Source organism: Suillus plorans (assembly GCF_016647745.1).
Source record: "Suillus plorans strain S12 chromosome Unknown HD556scaffold_60, whole genome shotgun sequence".
NCBI lineage: Eukaryota > Fungi > Basidiomycota > Agaricomycetes > Boletales > Suillaceae > Suillus > Suillus plorans.
This window is the reverse complement of record NW_024537444.1, coordinates 117266-140483: the sequence shown is the minus strand read 5'-3', so window position 1 is coordinate 140483 and position 23218 is coordinate 117266. Positions and strand designations below refer to the sequence as shown.

General features: G+C 40.8%; 1 protein-coding gene across 1 annotated transcript; it reads right to left on the bottom strand.

Moving 5' to 3' along the window:
* Positions 1–15585: 15585 nt before the first annotated feature.
* On the bottom strand, positions 15586–17321 carry HD556DRAFT_1447115 (uncharacterized protein; the record flags this gene model as incomplete). Its single annotated transcript, XM_041307203.1, has 6 exons — positions 15586–16308; positions 16362–16399; positions 16457–16862; positions 16916–16981; positions 17041–17223; positions 17280–17321. 6 exons carry the CDS (start codon positions 17319–17321, stop codon positions 15586–15588), a joined length of 1458 nt encoding a protein of 485 aa, XP_041156368.1.
* Between the last annotated feature and the right edge of the window lie 5897 nt (positions 17322–23218).

Sequence of the window (23218 nt, the reverse complement as noted above, 5' to 3'; positions counted from 1 at the left end):
TCCCACTTACTCAAGTGCTCACATTAGTGTTTGGAATATTGTTCATGATGTTCTAAGACGGTATGGATCTTCTACTTTGTTTAAGTAGTCTCTACACGATGAATTATGTCGTGTTTGATTACCGAAGTGAATACAAGGTCACTCCCAACTGACAATTGTGGCTGTGCGTACCACGAAAAAAACCTGTGAATAAACTACCATTTATGTGATCATGATCATAAGCAGCGTTATTTGAATGCTGGATCTTCCCAATTGTCCATGTTTGATCTTGGTGTATTTCTTCAGTTCATGCTTGGGCTGCATTATATTGTTGAAGATCAAACACTCGCTATTGTTGTTCTCGGTCCCACGTACTTATCTAAGCACACATAAAACTCTCATTCCCTTAGCACTCGTTCACTTTCCTCAGCTGACTCCGTCTGTCACTGAGGTTTGTACAAAGTCTAGAGAAGTCTCAGCGGAAGTTAATAGAACAACACTATATTAATAAGTACCTAGAGAAGTCTAGGTAACATTACATGTCAATGGATGTGTCAAGTACACGATATGAGATACTCACCTCAGCGGAAGTTAATAGAACAACACTGAGGTGGGAAAAAGTGCAAAGCGGGTACATAAGGGTCTATGGAGGATCTTGAAGAGATTAAAAATGAGCAGGAGATGTGTGAACGCTAGGAGAACAAATGTATATCTTAGTTTCTAGTAAGAACTTGTTGTATCAGTTTGAGTACCTAGGAGAACAAATGTATCTAAGTCTCGTTAGTACTGTAAAGTGTGCTTGAAAACATAAAATGGCTCACATCTCAGTTTCTAGTAAGAACTGAGATGCTAGGATGAAGCTACTCGAAGATTTATAGTATTTAGCATGGAAACGCGATATTGAGAAAATAAACTTTGTAATATGGATGAGTACGAGCCGACGTCAATGCGTCGCTCGCTCGTCTTCTTTTGGCTGCACTTGTACCTCTCTATTCTCCCCCTGACACTTCCATCTTGGATCTTCAGCCTCTGGTATCGATATATCGGAGTTCAACAGATCTGTGGCTGAGTGGCGAAGGTGCTGTACAGTACATAGCAAGAAGAAAGAGAAATGACATATCTAGAATGTACTTTGTGCTTATGTCAACAAGGTTAGTATCATTCTCGTATATAGGACTATGTAACTGACTACCTCTGTAGCTGTGATTGCTACAGGTATACCCAATACACTAAGTTGACTCTGTCTGTTGCTGAGCTGTGATTGCTACAGGTTATGAGCCCTGCGCACCTACAGTAAAAATTTCAAATTAGCGCTCAGAGAAAAGACTCACAAATATGTCCACCTCAAACAGAAAGTTGGGAGAGGACTTCCTTCGCATCCTGAAGCTCGCCGCCGATGGCGAGAATCGGATGATGTATGAAGAGCATCTACAATGGTTGATAGATGCTCGAGGGCTGCTCGGCCATTTGGATGGTACTGAGACAAAGCCCATAGATCCCCAGACGTTGCCTAACAAAGGAATGTCGTGGGTACCTGCTACCACAGATGAGGTGAAAGTAGTTAGCACATATAAAACTGAGCTGAAGGAATGGTGCATGGGCCAGGCCATAACAAAACAGCAAATTGCGGGAATGATCCCTGATTCCCTATTCATTCAAATCAAAAACTTAGACATGGCTAAAGAGATATTTATGCACCTTTCGAGTCTATTCGAGCAACGCTCACACGTAGTCTCTGTTGAACTACTGCGCAAGCTACAAGACTTGAAATGTCCTGAAAAAGGCAATGTCCATGAGCACTTCGACAAGATGCGAACCGCAAAGGAACAGTTGTCGTCATTGGGCCATGCACCTACAGACGAAAGTTTCATGGCCATGATCATGAGCTCTCTCCCAGCATCCTATGACCCCCATTTGTCTGCACTGACAGTGTTAGCCAAAGTATCCAGCGTAAAGCTCACCTCTGATATGTTGATGTCGACTGTTGTTGATGAATACGACCGCCAGGCCTCAAAATTGAAGAAGGCCGGCTCCTCAAACGACGACGCTGCTTACAATGCAAATAGCAATCAGCGTACACGAAAGATCAAAGGCAATTGCCACAATTGTGGCAAATACGGCCACATGCAGCATGACTGTCGAGGAGCCAGAGGGGGAGCATCCGGAGGAAAGGGCAAAGACAGGCCCAACACTAAAGGCAAGGATAAGTGGGGTGAAATGGCCGCAAGTGCCAAGGATAAGGACAATGAACCTGAAGGAGTTTGGTTAGCGCATGATGCAAATGAAACAGCAGAGCAAATAACATACATGTACACGACAGTATCCAGCTCTAACTCTCTGCATGAATCCAAAATGGAACTATTCAACTCAGGAGCGTCACAACATATGTTGTCCTATCGAGACCTGTTCCAAGATTTCGTCAGTATCACACCGAAACCCATCACAACAGCAGACAGGCATACCTTTGAAGCCACAGGCAAAGGGAATATTCAGATCACCCTGCCAAATGGCCAGTCTCAGACTCACATACTGCTAAAGGATGTGCTGTATGCACCAAAAATGGGACTAACACTAGTCTCGATCAGTAGATTAGCCAACACTGGATATGCAGCGCTCTTTTGGAAAGATATGTGCAAGATCTTCGACGCACAAAAGAAACTATTAGGACAAATACCAGTCAATAAGGGTTTGTACTGCATCAAGAGCCCAAAGAAGCCATTCACAGGAGCAGCAAACATGAAAGAAACACTCACAGTGCATGAAGCACATGCCAAACTAGGGCACATGGCGCCAAGCACAATCATACAGATGGTCCGTGACAACATGATCACCGGGATCAGCCTCGACCCATCTGAAGTGGCAATGGAGAAATGCGACTCGTGTGAGTATGCAAAAGCCACTCGAAAGCCTATCGGCAAAGTACGTGACCCCGCGTGCTGAGAGCACTTCAGCAATGAAGTCCATACAAACCTTCCCCAGTGCAAACACCTGGACATAAAGAGTATTTTGTGTCATTCACAGATGACCATACTCGATTCACGCACCTGTACCTCCTACGGACGAAAGACAAAATGTTCGACATATGGAAGACATTTGAGTCTTGGGCAAACATGCAGTTTGACGCCAAGATCAAGAGGCTGCATTCGGATTGAGGGGGAGAATACACTGGAAATCAGTTGATGCGGCATCTGTGAAGCAAAGGCACTGAGAGAAAACTCACTGTCCACGACACTCCAGAACATAACGGCCTAGCTGAACATCAGAACCGCACACTCATCAAGCGCACGCGCACGCTTCTACATGCGAGCAGACTGCCAAAATTCTTGTGGGGCAAGGCCATAATGCATGTAACCTGGCTCAAAAACAGAACCGCCACCTGGGCGCTGAATGGCATGACACCCTATGAAGTGTTATACAAGAAGAAACCTAATCTGGAGCACTTACCAGAATGGGGCAGTCATGTGAAGGTCCACTCATTGAATGGCTCCAAGCTCGATATGCAAGCAGTCAATGGCAGATGGGTGGGATTCGAACATGCCAGCAATGGACACTGCATCTACCTCCCAGAGTCCAGAAGGGTTGCCATCAAAAGGAGTGTCATATTCGACATGGCAGAGGTGGTAGTGCCTGTAGAAGGAGGTAATGTACTGGCAGACCGCACAGTACGAATTGATGATGTTGGTTCACCTGGAAAAGTATCAGTTAGCAACACAGTACAAATTGATGATGTCGGTTCAAAACTCACCACTCAATCATCACTCCCAATGACCAACCCTCCTCCTACTGACCACCTAGGTCTACAATTTAAAGCTGCAATGCTACCGTGTCGATATGCACGAGTACAAGTAGAGTCAGCATATATCAAAAGCCTGCACGATGGCACAGGCACACCAGACGGAAAAAGAAGTGACCTACCTCGTGGGATGCAGCAGGTGCCCAAAGAATCGAACTTGGTGGCTGAGCTTGGACTGGAGGGGGAGAATGGAGAGATCAACGAGGATGATGAAGAGGTCTTTGCCATGGTGGCAGGAGTTGCCAAAGTGGAGAGTAGCGACCCCACAACCGTGAAAGAGGCCTGCAACAGACTGGATTGGCCCAAGTGGGAAAATTCCATCAATAATGAACTCACCTCCTTAGAGGATGCATGCACCTGGTCCAGAGTTGAGAGGCCAGAAGGTGTGAATACAGTAGGGTGCAAGTGGGTGTTCTGGATCAAACAGAACACGGATGGGGAAATTGACAAGTACAAAGCTCGGCTAGTGGCTAAAGGTTATTCCCAGATATACAGCATAGACTATTATGACACATACACACCTGTTGCACACCTCACATCTCTCCGTACAATCCTCGCCATTGCTGCACGAAATGACTGGAACATCGACATCTTTGATTTCCACAGCACCTTTCTCAATGGTAAGCTCAATGAGGACAAGATCATCTATATGGAGCTCCCACCTGGTTTAAACATCGACAAGAAGTTCAAGCACCCCGTCGCACTGTTGCATGTCGCACTCTATGGGTCGAAACAAGGAGCCTTGAAGTGGTATCAGGAGTTGTGTTGGTTGATGAAGAGCTTAGGGATGACACGCACAGACTCTGACTGGGGAGTCTTCTACAAACATATAGGCACGGATATCTTAATTCTTGCCTCACACGTTGATGACTGTACAGTTACTGGGAGTAACAATGAGCTCATCACAGAGTTCAAGTGAGATGTAGCCTCGTGTTTCAAGCTAACGGACCTTGGTCCTATCGCTTTGCTCCTCAGCATGAAGGTTACTTGCAATCACATCGCATGCACCATTTCCTTTCCACACGAAACCTATGTTGACGCCATCCTCACGAAGTACAACTTTGTAGACATGAAGCCCAGCACAATCCCCATGGACCCAAACATCACACTCTTGCAATATCAGAGTCCAAAGACCCCCGCAGAATCTGCTTGAATGAAAAACATCCCCTACTGTGAGGCTGTCGGGTCGCTAATGCATTTAGCTGTTGGAACACGTCCAGATATCGTGTTCGCAGTTTCAACTGTCGCACAGTATGGCACAAACCCTGGACCACTGCATTGGGAAGCTGTGAAGAAGATTTATTGGTACTTGGCTGGCACGAAGAAGTTCACGCTCACCTTTGGTGATGGAAAATATGGGCTTTGTTACAAGTAACATCAGTCACGGGGCCTCCCTATCATTTTCCCTTCATCCTCGCCCTCACCATCTATTGGCTCGCACTTCTCTACCGGATATCTGTTGACTGGATCCTCTGGACCGTTCCCATCCCTCATCTCCATCTCCTCCTCGACCTTATCATCGCTACTGCACCAACATGCGCACGTGCTTCTGCACTATGACTCGTCCTGACTTGTGCCACCAATGTGGCTTTCCTTTTATGTTCCTCTGACTTGCGCTTTGTATCTTTACCATTGGTTCATTCCAACGTTTCTCGGTCTCATTCCACATTCGACCTACCATCACTAATCAGGCTCCGTTGCCAACGTACCTATACCTTTTCTGATTCCCCTTTTACCCTTACCTACTGTACGGTAACCTTGCCCTTAACCCTTTCCCTTTAGTATAAGTAGTTGGTCACTCTGTACCAGTTTCCCTAACTTGAATCTACTCAATCTTCCCTCAGAAGCCTCTCAGCTTCTGTCTCTAGTATCTTTTCTTAAGTGCTCTTCGCGCTTAAGTCTACCTCGATCAATAGTCTCATCGTTGGACAAGACAGTCCATACTTTGAGCCTAGTGACTTCAAAGACCGTCGTCTTAGAAGTCATGTGACACGCGCATCTGTGATATCTGCCGACTCGACGTCGCCAGTCTCACTCGCTACACCGGATCCTTCCAGTTACGTCACGAATGTTAGCGGATGACACCCCTCTTAGGGCTCCGCATAACAGACCTATTTGAGTGCATAACAGGCTTGAGGGCTTGGCAGATGCAGACAGTGCCTCACAAGAGCATAGGCATGCTGTCTCCAGGTACACGTTGACCTGCACCAAACTGGTTCGGTGCATGGATGACTAATACTCTCTTATGAGCCCTATACCCTATGAAATCATTTTCCCTGTGATCTGAAGTCAGACTGAGGCTAATATTTGTTTGTTTGTTTGTTTGTTTCTGTCAAGTCCATAGATTGGATTGACCATCATATTTACTGATCTTGCAGAAGTACCTTTAGCTGAACGTACTTTGGGTAGTATACAACTAGCCACCCACGAACAACCACATTATCAGTCATTGGTATTTGTCTGAATCACTGACTGTGGAGATATTTGTTTTATAGGTGTTTATCTATAGATCATCTATCTAAGAAGACAGCATTCATTCTAGATGGAGGGGCCATCAGCTGGAGTTCGAAAAAGCAAGAACTGGTCACCCTCTCCACAACAGAAGCTGAGTATGTAGCAGCTACACATGCCACCAAAGAAGCAATTTGGCTTTGTTGTTTCATCACTGAGATCTTCTGCCTGCTCATGCAACCAACCACACTCCACTTGGACAATCAATCCGCTATTGCACTCGCCAATTCTGGCGTGTTCCACACGTGCACAAAGCATATTGACATTCATTATCATTTCATCTGTTTCTCTGTTGAAAAAGGTTCTATTTTATTACTTTACTGCCCTACAGATGATATGGTTGCAGATACACTTACAAAGCCCCTTCCTAGCTTAAAAGCTGAACACTTCACATCTGCCCTTGGACTCTGCTCGGTTTGAGGGGGAGTGTTGAAGATCAAACACTCACTATTGTTGTTCTTGGTCCCGCTGTAGCACTCGAGCTCGCACTAGGCTCATATTCAGCTATATTTCAATGTGTATCGCACATGAATCACTTCCTGATGTTATCCAACACTTACCCGCCCAATCCGATGTTTATCCGCTAATCCGATGGACCCAACGTTTCCCGCACATCGGACCTGACACTTTCCTGCACACTTGTCCTCCCTATGTCCTGTCCTGTTGTATCTATCCCCACTAGGTGCACAGTTATCAGTTTTCACATCGCTAACACTGTAGACTGCGTTATTACATGTCCGTAGTACCACATGTCTTATTACATAGGACATTGGACCCGAAAATTACCGCTACTACTTTCGCCTATAGTGCTCTGAAATTCTACATAGACACTATATTTCACATACCTCCTACTTACTGATTTACCTTTCTACCTCCAAGTAGGAGGAGGTCATTAGATATTCATAGTTCTTTGTTGAATTCCACAAATATCATCCTTTCATTATCCGAAACACTCCAAAAATACTGACAGTAACCCGCCATTCACTATCCCAACATTCAGTACATTCCCGACACAAATCTGATGCTAATCTGATGTAACGAGACAACAATTGCTAGACGCTACACGAAGTAAGTATCCAGCAATATAAAAATGTTGTGGTCTGCACATCCTAGTCTGCTATACTTGCAAGACAAGTGCATTCGACCTGAGGGGTTAGCTATCTGGAATAAGTCTGAAGGTAGTGAAATGATAAGTGATCAAAAGTCCGAACACGGGAAACAAAGTCCGAAGGTATAATCATGAGTCTGACGCCAAAGCGTCAGGTCCAATGTTTTCGGGTTAGCGGACTAGCGGGTTTTGGGTGCGGGTTCAGCGGATTACAGAGAAAAATAATAACGAATGTCGGAAAAGCGAGCGGTATGCAGAGAATATCGATAATGACAGGTATTTCAGGTAGAAAGAGTGGTAATATTCACAATGTCAACTAAGAACTACGAAATGGATGATGAATAATGCTCGAGGTCAGTCCAATATATATGTAAGTACATAGAAATGCTGAACCCATAGGCAAAAGTAGCAGTAGAATATTTCGGATCTGAAGTACATGTAAATAAACATGTAATAGTGCTTGCTATGACATGAGTAATGTGCGAAATAATGAACTACGCACCTAGTGGGGCTAGCAAGACAGGATGGGACACAGATAGGACAAGTGTGTGGGAAAACATCGGGTCTGATGTGGCCGAAATGTCAAAGTGTTGGATTGAATGGGAAGTGATTATTGTGCGACATGGATCATGAAATAACTGAATACGAGCCTAGTGCAAGCTTGAGTGCTGCACCGACGTAACCCGATGAAACCTGCTAATCCAAAACCCGATGTAGAGACTCATGCCTCTCATGGTGTGATATGGCAGTATTCACTAGGGAATACACAGCACGAACCTGTAGCATCACTCTGTGTGCTATCCACAGCTATTCCTATATGAGGCGCAGCTTTCCCACGCAACGCGCAACATGCATGCATGACTTCCTGCACTTTACGATGTATACGCGCGCGCGCTTTCCCGCGCTTGATCGCCCTATAGCGCCAGCCTTCCGGAAGCATCCATCCACTGTCCACCAAGCTCTCTAGTGCGTGTATTTCCATTTCCCTTATTTGCATATCATCCCACCTTTATTTATATCATGGACCCTTACTTACATACATATATCTTTACATACCTTACTTGGTAGCGATTCGGCTCCGCATGACAGCGCTTAGGCGCAATATAAGCACCAGCATTACCTTTTCAACTCTAACTTTACCTCCCACTTACCACCCACTTACTACCTAGCAGAACATCGTAGAAATCTATTCTTTGACACCTCGCGCTCGTATCTCTTGTCGAGTATCTAATCACCACTTAAGCAAACTCACTCTTACTCTCTCTCTCTCATTACCGCTCACGCGCGCACCTTCGCTTTCCCGCACCTTGCGCGCACCTGCGCTTTCTCGCGCTTTGCATCAGCCAACCAGTAGCGCCTTCAGCACGCACTACTAGATCCTTGCTGCACTCGCTTCCCCTTTAGGGTCGAATGCACTTGTCGTCTCAAGTATAGCAGACTAGGCAACACATGACCTCACAACATTTACAGATACAGTCAGGAGCATCATTTGTTCCTCTCAGTATAGTTGTTTCTACACCGAAAACATCAGACCCAACATTTTTACCTTCAGACTCGTAATTATACCTTCAGACTTTGTTTCCCGCACTTCGGACTATCTTCCTTTTCGTATAGCTAATTATTCTAATACCTTACAGCGAACCCCTCAGGTTGAATGCACTTGTCTTCAAGTATAGCAGACTAGGCCGTGAAGACCACCACATTTTATATTGCTGGTTACACCAGAAACAGGGGCTAACTGAGAAGGGATGTATGAAAAGGGAAAAGACCCAGAAAATAGAAGCTGACTGGATCCGGAAGTCCGGAGATGATTGTGTGATAGGTCTAGGTCTGGAATGGGGAATATGACATAAGCGATAAAAAGGTCACTTTACTATGATTAATTTTCCTTATTTTCCATATGCTGCATGCAGCACAGTGGCTCTATACTGTACTTTGAGCCTGTTGTAGGTATACAACAATAGCTGGACACTTTACAAAGTAAGCACCTAGCCAAATATAATGTTGTGGTCTTGCACAGCCTAGTCTGCTATACTTGTGAGACAAGTGTGTTTGACCCAGGGGTTGCTAGTTGGTAAAGTAAAATAGTTAGTTATATAAAAAGGAAGATAGTCTGAAGACAAAAAACATCAGATCTGATACTTTTGGGCCAGGTTAGGTGTTGGTTTTCATTAGGTTATGTCAGGTTGTGTCAGAAATATTTCAGAAAGTTAGTGAATATCGGGTTACTATCAGTGTTCGAAGTGTTTTGGAGGAAGAAAGGATGATATTTCAGAATTCAGCAAAGAACTACTAATATTAGATGACCTCCTCCTACTCAGAGGTAGAAAGGTAAGTAAATAGGTAGGAGGTATGTGAAATATATAGTGTCTATATAGTATTTTGGAGTGCTTAGGTGAAAGTAGTAGTGATCATTTTCGGGTCTGATGTCCTATGTAATAAGACATATGATACTGTGGACATGTAATAATGTAGTCTACAATATTAGTAAGTGAAAACAAATAACTGTGGACCTAGTGGGAATAGATACGACAGGACAGGACATGGGGATGATGTTTACAATAGGCCAATGCAAAGCCAATGAACCTGATGTTTGGGTCCAATGAATGTTCAATCAGATAGTGTCATGAGTACCTCATACGAACCATTATTCTTTTCTGAACTCTAAGTCTTTTAAGCGCTCTGAGAAGGCGCCTGCTCGCAATAATATATTTATGGTTGAGGATGCACCTGTGGTTGCATCTATTGTAGAATTACCAAACAAGCATGTGATAGAGTCACATGACTTAGTGGAATATGCTGGATTAAACTTTATTCCATGAGAGCCTACGTCAATGTTCCAGAACCTGTCGGTTGCTGCAGCACGAGTCATGACGTCATAGGTTATATATAGAATCGTACGATATGTCGTCTTATTATTTGATTGGTAGTTAGTTTGAACTCAGTTTCAGTCTCCGACTTAATATATGTATATAGGTAGCTAGTTTGTAGTCGGTAGTTCTTTAGTTCAAACCTCTCGTCTGTACATTGTGTACCAGCCCAGACGTACCTGCTCAATTCTACCTTGTTGTTGTGATTATCTTTGTGTTTGAGTCCTAGTCTCTGCCCATTGTGGGACGCCCAGCGTTAATTCGTTATTGGGTTGTGACAGATAGCTAGAAATATGGTCGGACAGAATGGCATTGTCATACATCATACAATAGCCTGATATGGACCCAATGCAAGCCTGAGTGTTACACTGTGCTCAACAATATACTTTGGTATTAAGTATACTGCTTACAGTCTTATACCAGTGACACTCATTCTTATAAACATTATTAATAAGATATCAGCATAAGAGATATCTGCTAAAGTGTCTACTCTCCTGAATGTACCTATAAATATTGATGAGTTCATTCCTACTCCTGCTAGCCTGGGTCTCACTATGGGTGATCTGAAGTTCATCACTATTGTAAAGCACATCTAAACTATATCAATAATCTTAAAAAAACTGAATCATTATATCTATTTAATATCTACTTCCAACAAAACTCCACCTGAATACAAGTTTATGAAGCACCTAGTGAACCTTCTTACCACTGAGGATGACAGAAGTCATCTGACTAACAAAGTGACTGCATTATCCAACATAATTCCCTTTGTCTAATCTTTGAATATCACTTATTACACAAAATACCTACCATCATTCTATATTTACATAACCTATATTCCAACATATGCTAAGTCCATAAAGATATTTCAATAAATTGTTGATAGATGTAAATATTAGCCATAGCCCCCTACTAACTACTTATAGTTCTTAGTAACAACAATGCTATCTCCTTCAAAGTACATGTTTCTGATGTTTGGAGAGCTCTTGCATCCTTCAAGAACACTAAAGAGAACTTCATTTTATACAGATTTATTGTAAGATGTTGTTGTCAAAAAAATTGCCACATAATTTTCTTTTTGGGACATTAAATTAGCTCAAAGAATGTGTAATTAGATAACAAAGGCCAATGAGCTCTTAGAGACATCCTAACATAATATACTGATATGGTTTCACCAAATCCTCACACTAAAAGAAAATTAAGAAATGTAATGCATTGCTAGGCCAAGTAGAGTTTTCTAGTGAAACTTTGCCATTTTTGGTTTTGCTGCTTAGCCATCTTATTATGCTGCTGGAGTTGGACATGAAAGAGATCTAAAAAATGAAGAATGAGAAAAATATATGTGAATTCATTAGACTTATCTAAACCAATAGCGGATGATAAAATTTAACACAATCTCTCTTTTCTTTGCTTATAAGGATAATATTCTTATTATTTGCATCTATGGTTTAGATAAGTCTATCATAACTGCAATTATAAAACTGAACACATCAAAGAAGAACACCATAAAATAAAATCTCATTCTAAGTTTAGTTTATAGAATAGAAGAGTTGTTATTCATTAAATTCTCTTTTGTAAGACTTCAAATAATATCTAAGCCACCAAGTTTATCATCAAGTTTATTATCCTCACTCCTGTTTTTATTTAATCAGTTAGAAATACTTTGAAGACAACTAATTTTCAGGGTAACACTGAGAAGAAAAACATCTTCTCTTAGCAGCTTATAGAAATAAAAAAATGTGTTTTTTCTAAAGCACCATGACTAGACTTTTAAGAACTAAAGGAGAAATTTCTGCTTAGTTGAGACTAAACTTAATAGGATGGAATTACATGACTTAGAAATATACATGATAAAGGTAGTAGAACCACCAGGAAAAGAGAAAGTTAAGAATATACTTAAGTCTGGAAAAGAAAACTTAATAATATAAGGCTGTATCTAGTAGAATAAATTATAAATTCTTTGTGAAATAGAAGAGAGGGTGAATACAAAGCAGCATATTTATATTTCAAAGAAGTGTCTGCTAAAAATTATACAGAACTATAGATTGATGAAAAAAATACTATCTTCTAACAAGTAAATATATCTCCTAGTTGGCTAACAATAGTCCAAAGATCATGATAATACTATTTTATCATGACCAGAATAGTCACTAGATCTTAACTTTATGGAAATTACTTGAAAGATTGCTTACAACATATCAAAATCCATTATAGGGGTTATTTCAGCTATAAAACAGAGTTATACTATAGAGGGGAAAGATTGCTAAGAAGGAATATCAGAAATTGATAGACAATATGCTTAGAAGAGTGACAGTAGTGATTAGAGTAAAATGAGGTTACACAAAGTGCTAGATTTATATAATAGTATTAGTTAAATATAAAGTCAAAGGAGTATCTGTATAAGTCATATAATCATATTTTTCTATATATAGGCTGATTCTCATAATGTGTATCTCAAACTCTAGCCATAATATAGAGATTTCAAACATATCTATATGTTATTATGATATACTTAGGCTCTGGCTCTGGCTTGCTATTATCCAATTACTTAAAATCAAGCAAACATTTGGATACTTTTTTGAGTCACTATATATTGATGAGTTTACTTCCATTCATGATAGTCCTAACATTCATTCAGATAATACTATAGTTCTGTGCAAGATATTTAAACTAGCAAATGTTGCTCACATCTTAGCAAGTGACTTGATGCTTATTATAATAAATTGTTAGGTAACTGCTAATGGTGTGATTGCTATTGGCAAGTAATGCTGCTGGTGTCATTCCTTACTTCTAAAGAACAATGATAGGAGGTTCAAATTACTAGACTCATATAGCATTGTATATTTCTGAAGTCCTCCTTGTATAGAAGTGTATATCAAGAGACTTTATGAAGTGCCAGAATAAAATTTGTTAATTGAACTACACAATAACATGCAGCAGAAGATGAAATTATTCTTCTCAACTTGGCAAACTTCTAACCCTAGTTCTACATGTTGAAGTCAAATGAATAAAATCATAGTATGAGTACAAGGAGTAGAAGCTGACTAAGATTTTAGGACCCTGTAAAGGATACTGGTTTCAGTGGAAGATATGAGTACCCCCAATCATACTGGACACTTTATATTATTTGTTAATATGCCTTCATTTGGCTCCTGTCTCACTTTCACTTTCTACAACTGACAATAGGCATCATGGCCTGCACATCTTTATTGTTGCATTCTCATCTAGAAAAAAAGAAATAACCCTTTAGCATTCTGTTTAAGTCTTTATCTCTGGTCTTTAATCTCTTGAGCCTCCATCTCTCATATTAGTTTTTTCTATCTCTGTCATATTTCATATTCCAGATCTACATCCAATGATATTCTCATGCTTCATTCAGACCTTCAGACCTCCTGTCTATATCTCCAGACCTTCAGTCTCCATATCTTAGCAAGATCAGTCTCTGTTTCCTATTGGATCTCTAGAAGCCCCTATCTCCAGACTTTGGATCATATCTGTAATGTTTCCCCATTTAGGTATCCCTGCTTTTCTGGCTTTGAGTTATCTCTGTTTCTGTCTTGCTTATTGATCCTTGTATGAGTAGATGACTTTCCACAGCATTTGGAATCCTAGATATTGTTTCAAATCTTATTTGTCGGAGCTTCAGCTCACAGTACATCAACATCTAGAAACATGTTCTAAATCATAGGCCAAATGTATCTAGATTTGAATACACATTCTAAACTCAAACATGGACAACGATGATGCTGATCTCTATCAACTATATCACATGCTTGAACTGGTGGAGGATGAGATAGACGACGAAGATGAATTCTGGAGACATAGGATAGCTGTACTTGGTGCAGTCATTTTTTCAGGAGCTGAAGAATCACAACATGAACACCTTGCACGCTAACAAGCAAGAAGAACATACCTCATTCAAGGTGATCTACTTCCTAACCCCTGTGCCAATACACTCTGGCAAGCTTTGTACTTAGCTCATAATGACCGAGCTTTCATCACAACAATGGGGGTTGATGTATTGGCATTTGATCACCTCCTTTCAGCAGGCTTCGCAACCATTTGGGACACCACACCTATTCCCTACAATGACATCCCAACTACTGCTGTTCCTCGAACTCATCGCCGTTCACTTGACTCTGCTGGGGCTTTAGGCCTCATCTTTCATTGGCTCAATTCCACCATGCATGAAGTCAGCCTGATGCAAATTTTTGCGTTAATCCCAACCACGGTCTCCCGCTATCTGAATTTCTCACTTATGATACTTCTTCGTACTCTCAAATGCATTCCCGAAGGCATTATCCAATGGCCTGCAGGTGAAGACTTTCAAGAATTAAATTATCTTGTCACAGCACATCATCTATTGTTGACTGGTGCTTTTGGAACACTCGACGAACTCAATCTACCAGTGCAGACTTCAAGTGACCAAGAGATTGAGAATGCTACTTACAATGGTTGGTTGCATGATCATTTTGTTAGCTCAGTCATTGCATTTGCAGCTGATGGTCAGTCCTCTTCATTATTCTGAGTTTGTCTCCACTCATCCAATAACACAGGAAATATAATTCAATGTCGACTCAATGCTCCAGGAAGCTGGCATGATTCACATGTTGCACAGCCCATTTATGAGAAACTTCGTATGGAGACACCATCAGGATATTACCTCATGGCAGACACTGCCTTCCCTCATGGAACTGACCAGATTGCTAATTGGATTAAAGCCCCAATTAAGGCAGGTCAGCGCCTCCCAGCAAATGCAAATGAGAGGGAAAACCTGCTAGCCTTCAACTGACAGCTCTTATCATTTTGCCAGACTGCTGAATGGGGCATGCGCACACTTCAAGGTTTATTTGGATGTCTTCATATCCCTCTTGATATCAACCATGCTGAGCAGTGAAGAGAACTGCTCGAGGCATGTGTCTATCTGAACAATTTTTGTGCTCAAAAGGTTGGGATCAGTCAAATTTGTTCAGTATACATGCCCATCTGGGTTCAAAACGAGCAGGAGGAGGTATGGGACCATTTTGAAAGTATGTTGTTCTCTGAACAGCGTCAAAATGACAGAGTTGCACGATTCCATCATCTGTGACAAGTTAATTTTGTAGACCAATACAACATTTGTAGCTAATCTATCTCCTTTGAATTTGAGCTATTCTTGATGGCCTCAACATTGAATGAACCATCAGATTCCTACCACGACTAGGAGATATAACAATGGATGATGGTGTGAATGAGACATCAAGCCGTGTGGAGGATATACCAGGGGTGGCTGAAGGACGAGGTGTAGCAGATGCGCGAGGCGTCATTGGCAGGTGATGTGTTGCTCAAGGAATAATAGCACCAGTGTAATGGCCTGCACGCGAGTCTTCAACAACATCATGTCGCAAGGCAATATCATGGTCATCATAATTGAAGTCATCTCCAGCATCGTCAGGTGTGACCCAGATAGTGGAGTGGCCTTTATCCCTATAGATTGTCTCATGATGAACATGCTCTTGCTGCTGGTGTCCAGTGCGAGTCATAAACTTGGCCATTTCAAGCTGCATCTCGAGATGGTCAGCATGATGTTTACTGTTTGAACAATCTTGTTCGACTTGTACAAGCTGGCCATGAAGCTTATTAATAGTTGCATGTGCATCACGCAACTGAGTGGTCAAAGATAAGACCTGCATAGACTGAATGGCACGTGCAGAGCGCTCTTCATCTTGGACAGCCTGAAGGCAAGGATCGAGTGATACAGAAATGGTTGTGAGAAGGTCAACTCCTGCACTGCGTGATGAACGAGGAGGATGAGAAATAGTAGGGGATGTTGCACAGCGAGCAGTGGGGCCAAGACAAGGCTCGTGGACCTCAAGCTTGATCTGGGTTGGTTTCATTTTTGGAAGTACTACTGAGGCCATTGTATCTTTGTTGTCATCCGAGATTTCGACTACTTCATCAGCAAGTTCTTTGTCATTAAGATCACAGGTGCCAGCTTTTTCGTTGATCAAGCTGTCAATATAGGGAGGACATTCTGCATCTTCCGTCGGCTTAGTGGTTCGAATGAACTTTGAATGATAAATCAGATGAACAGTCAAATAATGTCCAAAGAAAGACTTACTTGCTTGAATTTGAGTTCAAAAGATTTTGACGAGCAAGCTGGACGGTCATTTTAATGTGCCCACTGTGCAAAAGCTGCTTCAACAGAATTCCAACTCTTTGCACTCACAGGTAGACACGATTCACAGGCATCAAGGAGGGCATCAATGTCGTCTTCATTATAATTGGGTGCTCCTTGTTGACGGCCACGTTTCTTGGATGAGTCAGATGCAGTAGGAGGTGCAGATGGGGCCTTTCGCTTTCGATTGACTAGTGGGGCACTGTCCATGACACGTGCCTTGCCTTTGGCTTTGGCAGTTGGGATAGTGGTGTTCATGTGACGGCTCCCTGCAACCCTCTGGGCTGGCTTCGCAACATCACTAAGGAAAGTGGACAGAGGTGGAAATTTGTCCTTGTCATCCTCGTGTTTGTAGTCAATTAATGAGGGATTGATTTGCTGCATCCACCCTGCAGGAGTGGGCTTCAACAAAGGAGGGAGAGGGGGTGGATATGTGAATTGATTCTGTATTGCAGCAAATCAGCTTGTTTCAAAGAGATTGAGACTTGGAGATGTACCTGACCTGAACCCAGGTGGGTCATGTGAGATTCAAAGCCACCAAAGGTAGCACTAAAGCCTGGAAGCTATCGAGTGAAGAACAAGATGAGTGCATTGATTGAAATCAACAGAAATGAGCACGCACCTGGTTATCATTGGGATGGTCTGGACCCATATTCGAAGGTTGTGTAAAAACATTGTCTCTAGGAGTGAGTTGAGGTGGTGGGTGATAGATACGCATAGTGTGAGGATAGTTACTAGAGTCAGAGAAGGTCAGATGTGCAACAAACTTTATAGTCATCAAGAGAATGAGACTGGAAGCAGTGCCCTGGATTATATGATTCATCAACAAAAATTTACCATTCATATGCAACAGGAACTTACCTGAGTGACTTTTGGGCAGTAGATATAGCAGTCGATGTACATTCTGCCCTGAAAATGAGTTAAAAATGAGTTGTTGTCAATGTGCATATAATGATCTATGGAAGTCTTAGTCATACCAACATCGTCACGGTGTTTGAAAGCAATTTAGAATGTGTTTAGAACACAATTTGAATCTAGAAAGGGGGTCCTGCCCCCCCTTCTAGATATGAATCTAGAACTGGGTCAGTTTGACATGCGGACTTACAAAAGACTGTCATTTGACAGCGGCACTTTGGCATGAGACATTTAGAACAATGTTCTAAACGTTGCAGGAAGTCATCCAGTTTCATCTCTGAGTTCATTTTCCTATGATCTGTCACACTTACTAATATATTTCCACATGCTCATACATAGCCTTACCCCTCTGCTTACTGATCCATTTGGACTTGCCTCCAGTATATAAACTTCTGTAGAAACTTCTATACTTCCTTAGTCTGAAAATCATATTAGTCCTTGCACTAGATCTCACACTAAGTCCTCATACTAGTTCTTGTTCCTCTGTCCTCACTCCTTCAGAAGTTTCTCCCACTTGGCTAGAAGGTCCTTTCAAAGTTTCCTGCACTTATCTGGAAGTTTTTTAGACTTTATTAGACTTTCTTCGGACTTCATTCTGAAATTAAGAGCATATACTTGGATAAGGTGCAGTGCACAAGCTGAAGCTAAGCCCCTCAGAATCAGTCCTACCCTTTATGCATGATCTTAATAATTTCTTTTCCAAGTCCCCAATTGTTCAGAGCTCTCACTATTATATTCTATAACTCTCTGATTGCAATAAAATGTGACTGAGTCCCCTGAGTATGGAACTGAGGAACTCTGCTTACCTTGAGACCTATCCTATGTAAGTGTAGGCTGATTCATCATGGTTTCACTTGTTTGACCAAGTTGAATTAGTTTGTGATACCAGTCAAATCATTTGTGACTCAGCTTTTGAGTCATAGGCTTAGATATATGAGATGCCTCTTTATTTAGGTATATATAAGGCTTACTGACAAAAGGTGAAGAAGTTTTAGCTACCCAAGTGAGATCATGTTAGTTACTGAAGTAGGTTCATATTTGTCATGTTTGTATATACTTTTGCAAAATAAACATCCTTTGGATAATTTTTTGGTAGCTATAACAGTTCATTGAGAACTACTCTGAGTGAATTGGCAGTTGCCCATAGTCTTCAGGTAGCCTCTAACTTGTCTATGGAAGATTTGTAATAGGCTATATCTTAATATGTTGGCAAGAGATTCTGTGAAGAGAAATCACTTGCACACTATCAAGTCTCTCAGAATCACTCAGTTATCTGTCCTCATTCTCAGCTAGTTAATGTTTTACACTCTGTTTGACTTAAGGTTTGATTCAGCTCTCAAATTTCAGACAGTGGCTCAGAATAATGACAGACAAGGTGCATTTGTTGAAGCAATCTGATGAATTTACCAACTTCATATGTGGTGCAGTACTTCAAAGACATGGAAGATAGCTAAGATATCAGATAAGCTGTTCAGATGACATAGAAGGCCAGGAATAATAAATAATTAACAGGTTGATGCAGGACTGGTCTTAACAAAGAAATAAGGACATTTTGATTACAGATACAAATTTAATAATGATTAGGCTACTAAGAAACAATGTTAATTGGCTAAGTTAGGGTTTAGTGCATATACCACTATTTATGATGATAGAAGACCGATTATAGCAGACTCTACTGCAAGTAGCTTTTTGAGTTATTGACTAAGATTTCTCATTAGATCTCATTCTTAAGATATTTGACTTGCACACTGGAAAGATAGGAGTTGCTTATGTAATAGTAGAAGACTACAGCTCATTATTTGACCAAAAGACTTCTTTTAGATATATTATACCTACTATGCCAGCTTATGTAGATTCCTCAATAAATATAAATAATGATGGTGACAAAGTATGAAAAGATAAAAGTAAGTCTTCTCATGCAGATTCCTAAAATCAAAAGAACTGAATAAACTTTGCAGGATTATCTAAAATCATCAGCATTGAGCAGGTAACAGAGGCAGAACTTTCTTAATTTATGTTGAGGATTTAGCACTTCTCAAGGCAGCTATTACCATCAGGACATCCCTTTAAGTGGATCCTCATTCACCCTAACTCATACTCAATGCTCACTTTCTTAAGAGCCAGACTATTTCTACTAATAAGAGAGTCCTTGATGCACCTAGAGGGTAGGCCTATTCATAGGCTCCTGAATTTGAATGAAGGAACAATGCATGATTCAGACAAGACTATGATTACTTTCATCAATACCTTACCACATTTGCTGCAAATTAGAAGTCTCAACTAGTCTACATAGTCTCTCCTCCAGAGATTATAGTTGTACAGTTTAAAACATGATTGAAATGCAAGCAGGAATACCTTATGTTACTTTAGTTAATAGCAATAATGCTAAGGCTGTAACGGTTAATTGTTTTTATACACTGTACCTCCTTGACTAGTATCCAGAGGAGAAGCCCATTTGGATGCTCATCAAGAAGCTTCAAACTCAGACATGAGATAGAGCAACAAGTACTAGTAAAGACTCTAAGGTTTCTCCTGTATATTTCTTCCCAAAACTGAAGTCAAATGATTGCTCTCAGAAGGTTAAAGAAGAATCTTTTGAGGAGTTATATAGTCTTACATCTACTGTTATGAAGGGAAATAACTGTGGGATTCTCTGCCCAGCCCTTCAGATATCTACCCTGGAGGCAAAAGAACAGATTTCTGATATTCTTATAACTCTTCATAATCTATATTAACTTGTTGTCCTCTTGAGTATTTTAAAAAAAGAGTAGGAAGTTCTCAAACATGTTATGAGAGAAGATACTGTGTTTTCCTCTAGTAGACTTGAGCCTGGAGCAGTTAGCTGCCAGATGAATGTCTCTGAGTGTTCAAATAATGGAGAACTAATAAAGGCCATAGGAGACCTCTAGGGTTCCTAGCATGTGGACTCTAGAGATGACTTATTGACATTTACTCTTCTAACTATATTACTGCGTGTACTGCCCAGTATAATTTTATGAACTCATATTCTTTTGTACTAATCTTGGGACTCTTGGTAGGTAGTAATCCTAGGGCCTTTGCATTAGGCTGATTTGGTCTATATATAGCCTTTGGAGATACTAGTGGTGTTTCTTGTATTTAAGGAGGACTAATCTTATTCACGATTTGCTTCTGAAATTCCAAGCAATCCTGTAAGGAAGTTACACTGGCATTGATAACTATGATAGAAGAAGTATTGCCAATGAGGTCATTGCTAACTGGAACCTTGCTAGTTAGGTCAATTGTGTTGTTTATATGAGCTATACCTAAAGTTCACGAGATGTTTTATTCTAGAAGTTTTTACTAACATTTATCCAAAAGGTTCCTGTGGAGGCATCATCCAGTGGGCTTTTGCTCCTGGTTCACTAGATTTTTACAGGCTTTTATCTGGAATCAGATATAATAACTGAGTAGCATTAGCAGAGAACAGCAATGATATTGTAGAAGCTGAGAACAGCATATCTCAAATGAGACTTTCTCCTTTTACACAATCATCAGATTTGGAACTAGTTGTGTAACTATTTATTGATAAGCTATGATCTGAACTATTATTGTCAGAAGATACTGCATCAATATCAGTGAATTGCGGACTATGAAAGAAAAAGAGAAGGCACTGATGAAAGCAACTCTAGTGTACACACAGTTGAATGTTGTGATGATTGTCAGCTAGATCCTAACAATATACTAGCTAATCATAACTAAAAACAACATCACTGCATGCATGATTGACCACAACAAATAAGAAGCTAATTTGAGTCTTTTATTCCATTCACATAATTGCACACTTTATGACCTCTTTGAGAAAGCAAGAGGTAAAAATAACCTTCTTCATCATGCTGGATACTGCAGGCAAGTATAACGTATTTCCAGATCAGGAACTAAGAGGAGAAGAGAGGCTGAAGGTAAAGCTAGAGCTTCAGACATAGGTGAAAAAGGTCAGAAAGTGTAGGAAGGAGAGATACAGAAAGGGGAGGTGTAGGGAGGGAAGGTGTAGAATAGAGATCTAGAGGTGGGACAGACAGGGAAAGCAAGATAAGGATGAAGAAGGACAAATAAGAAGTGTTGGAGAGGTACCCAGCCATATGCACCTAAGTTGGACAGACAATGACACCCTCAAATTGTCAGAGGAGACACTATTAAAGCAATGGTAGCAGAACTAGCTGCTACCCACTGTAGCACTCAAGCTTATGCTAGGCTTGTATTCAGTTGTTTCACAATTCATGTCAAATGCCCATTACATGATAATCATTTTCTGACATAACCCAACACTTTAACTAGCGGACCTAATGTTTCAATCACATCGGACCCAATATTTTCCAATGCACTTGTCTTCTTCATGTCCCATCCTGTCTTGCTAGCCCCACTAGGTGCATAGTTGATTATTTCACACATTACTCACATTGCAGCTAGTGCTATTACATGTTTTCTCATAGTCCACAGTGCCTCATGTTTGTTTACATGTACTTCAAACCTGAAATATTCCACTGCTACTTTTGCCTACAGGTCTCCAGATTTCTACGTACTTACATATATATTGGACTGACTTCAAGCATTATTCATCATCCAAGTAGTAGGGAGCTGTTTTCCTGATGCTTTGTGGTTAAACCTGATATTCCGTAGTTCTTAGTTGATATTGCAAATATTACCACTCTTTCTATCCGAAATACCCATCATTATTGATAATCTGCATACTGCTTGCTTTCCTAACATTCACTATCACTATTTCCCATAATCAGCTGAAACCAAACCTGCTAACCCAAAAACATCAGACCCGACACTTCGACATTGGACTTATGATTATACCTTCAGACATTGTTTCCCGCACTCAGACTTTTGACCATTTATCTTTTCACTAACTTTGGACCAATCCCAAATAGCTAACCCCTTGGGTCAAATGCACTTGTCTCACAAGTATAGCAGACTAGGCTATGCAAGATCACAATACATATATTTTGCTGGGTGCTCACTTTGTGTAGTGTCCAGCAATTGTTGTATTATTACACTACCCCTTATTAGAATCTTTTAATCCCAATGTAGGAATACAATAATTGCTGGACACTATACAAAGTAAGTACCTAGCAAAATATAATGTTGTGGTCTTGCACAGCCTAGTCTACTATACTTGTGAGACAAGTGCATTTGATCCAAGGGGTTGGCTGTTTGGAAGTAGAATAATTAGTTATATGAAAAGGAATATAGTCTAAAGACAAAAATGTCAGGTCCAATACTTTCAGGTCGGGTTACATCAGGTTATATCAGGTTGTGTTAGGAATATGTTGGAAGGGTAGAGAATGTCAGGAATAGCAAATGTCGGGTTACTATCAATGTTTCAGAGTGTTTCAGATAAAGAAAGGATGATATTTTGGAATTCAGCTAAGAACTACTAATATTGGATGACCTTCTCTTATTCAAAGGTAGAAAGGTGAGTAAATAGGTAGGAGGTATGTGAAATATATAGTATCTATGTAGAATCTCAGAAGGCTATAGATGAAAGTAGTAGCAATAATTTTTGAGTCTGATGTCCTATGTAATAAGACATGTGGTACTGCAGACAAGTGCATGGGAAAATATTGGGTCTGATGCAGCCTAAACATCAGGTTCATTAGGTAAGTATTGGGTTACATCAGGTTAGTGGATAAACATCAGATTGAGCAGGTAAGTGTCAGAAAACATCAGGAAGTGATTTGTGTGCGATAGGTGTTCAACATGCATTGGAAATTAGCTGAATACGAGCTCAGTGCAAGGCTAAGTGCTACAACATGCTGATATATTTTCAAGTTTAGAGTATCTCTCAAGCAAAGCAGTACAAGAATAAAGATTAGACATATTATGATGCATTAAAGGACATTTTGCCGTCAAAGGGAAGA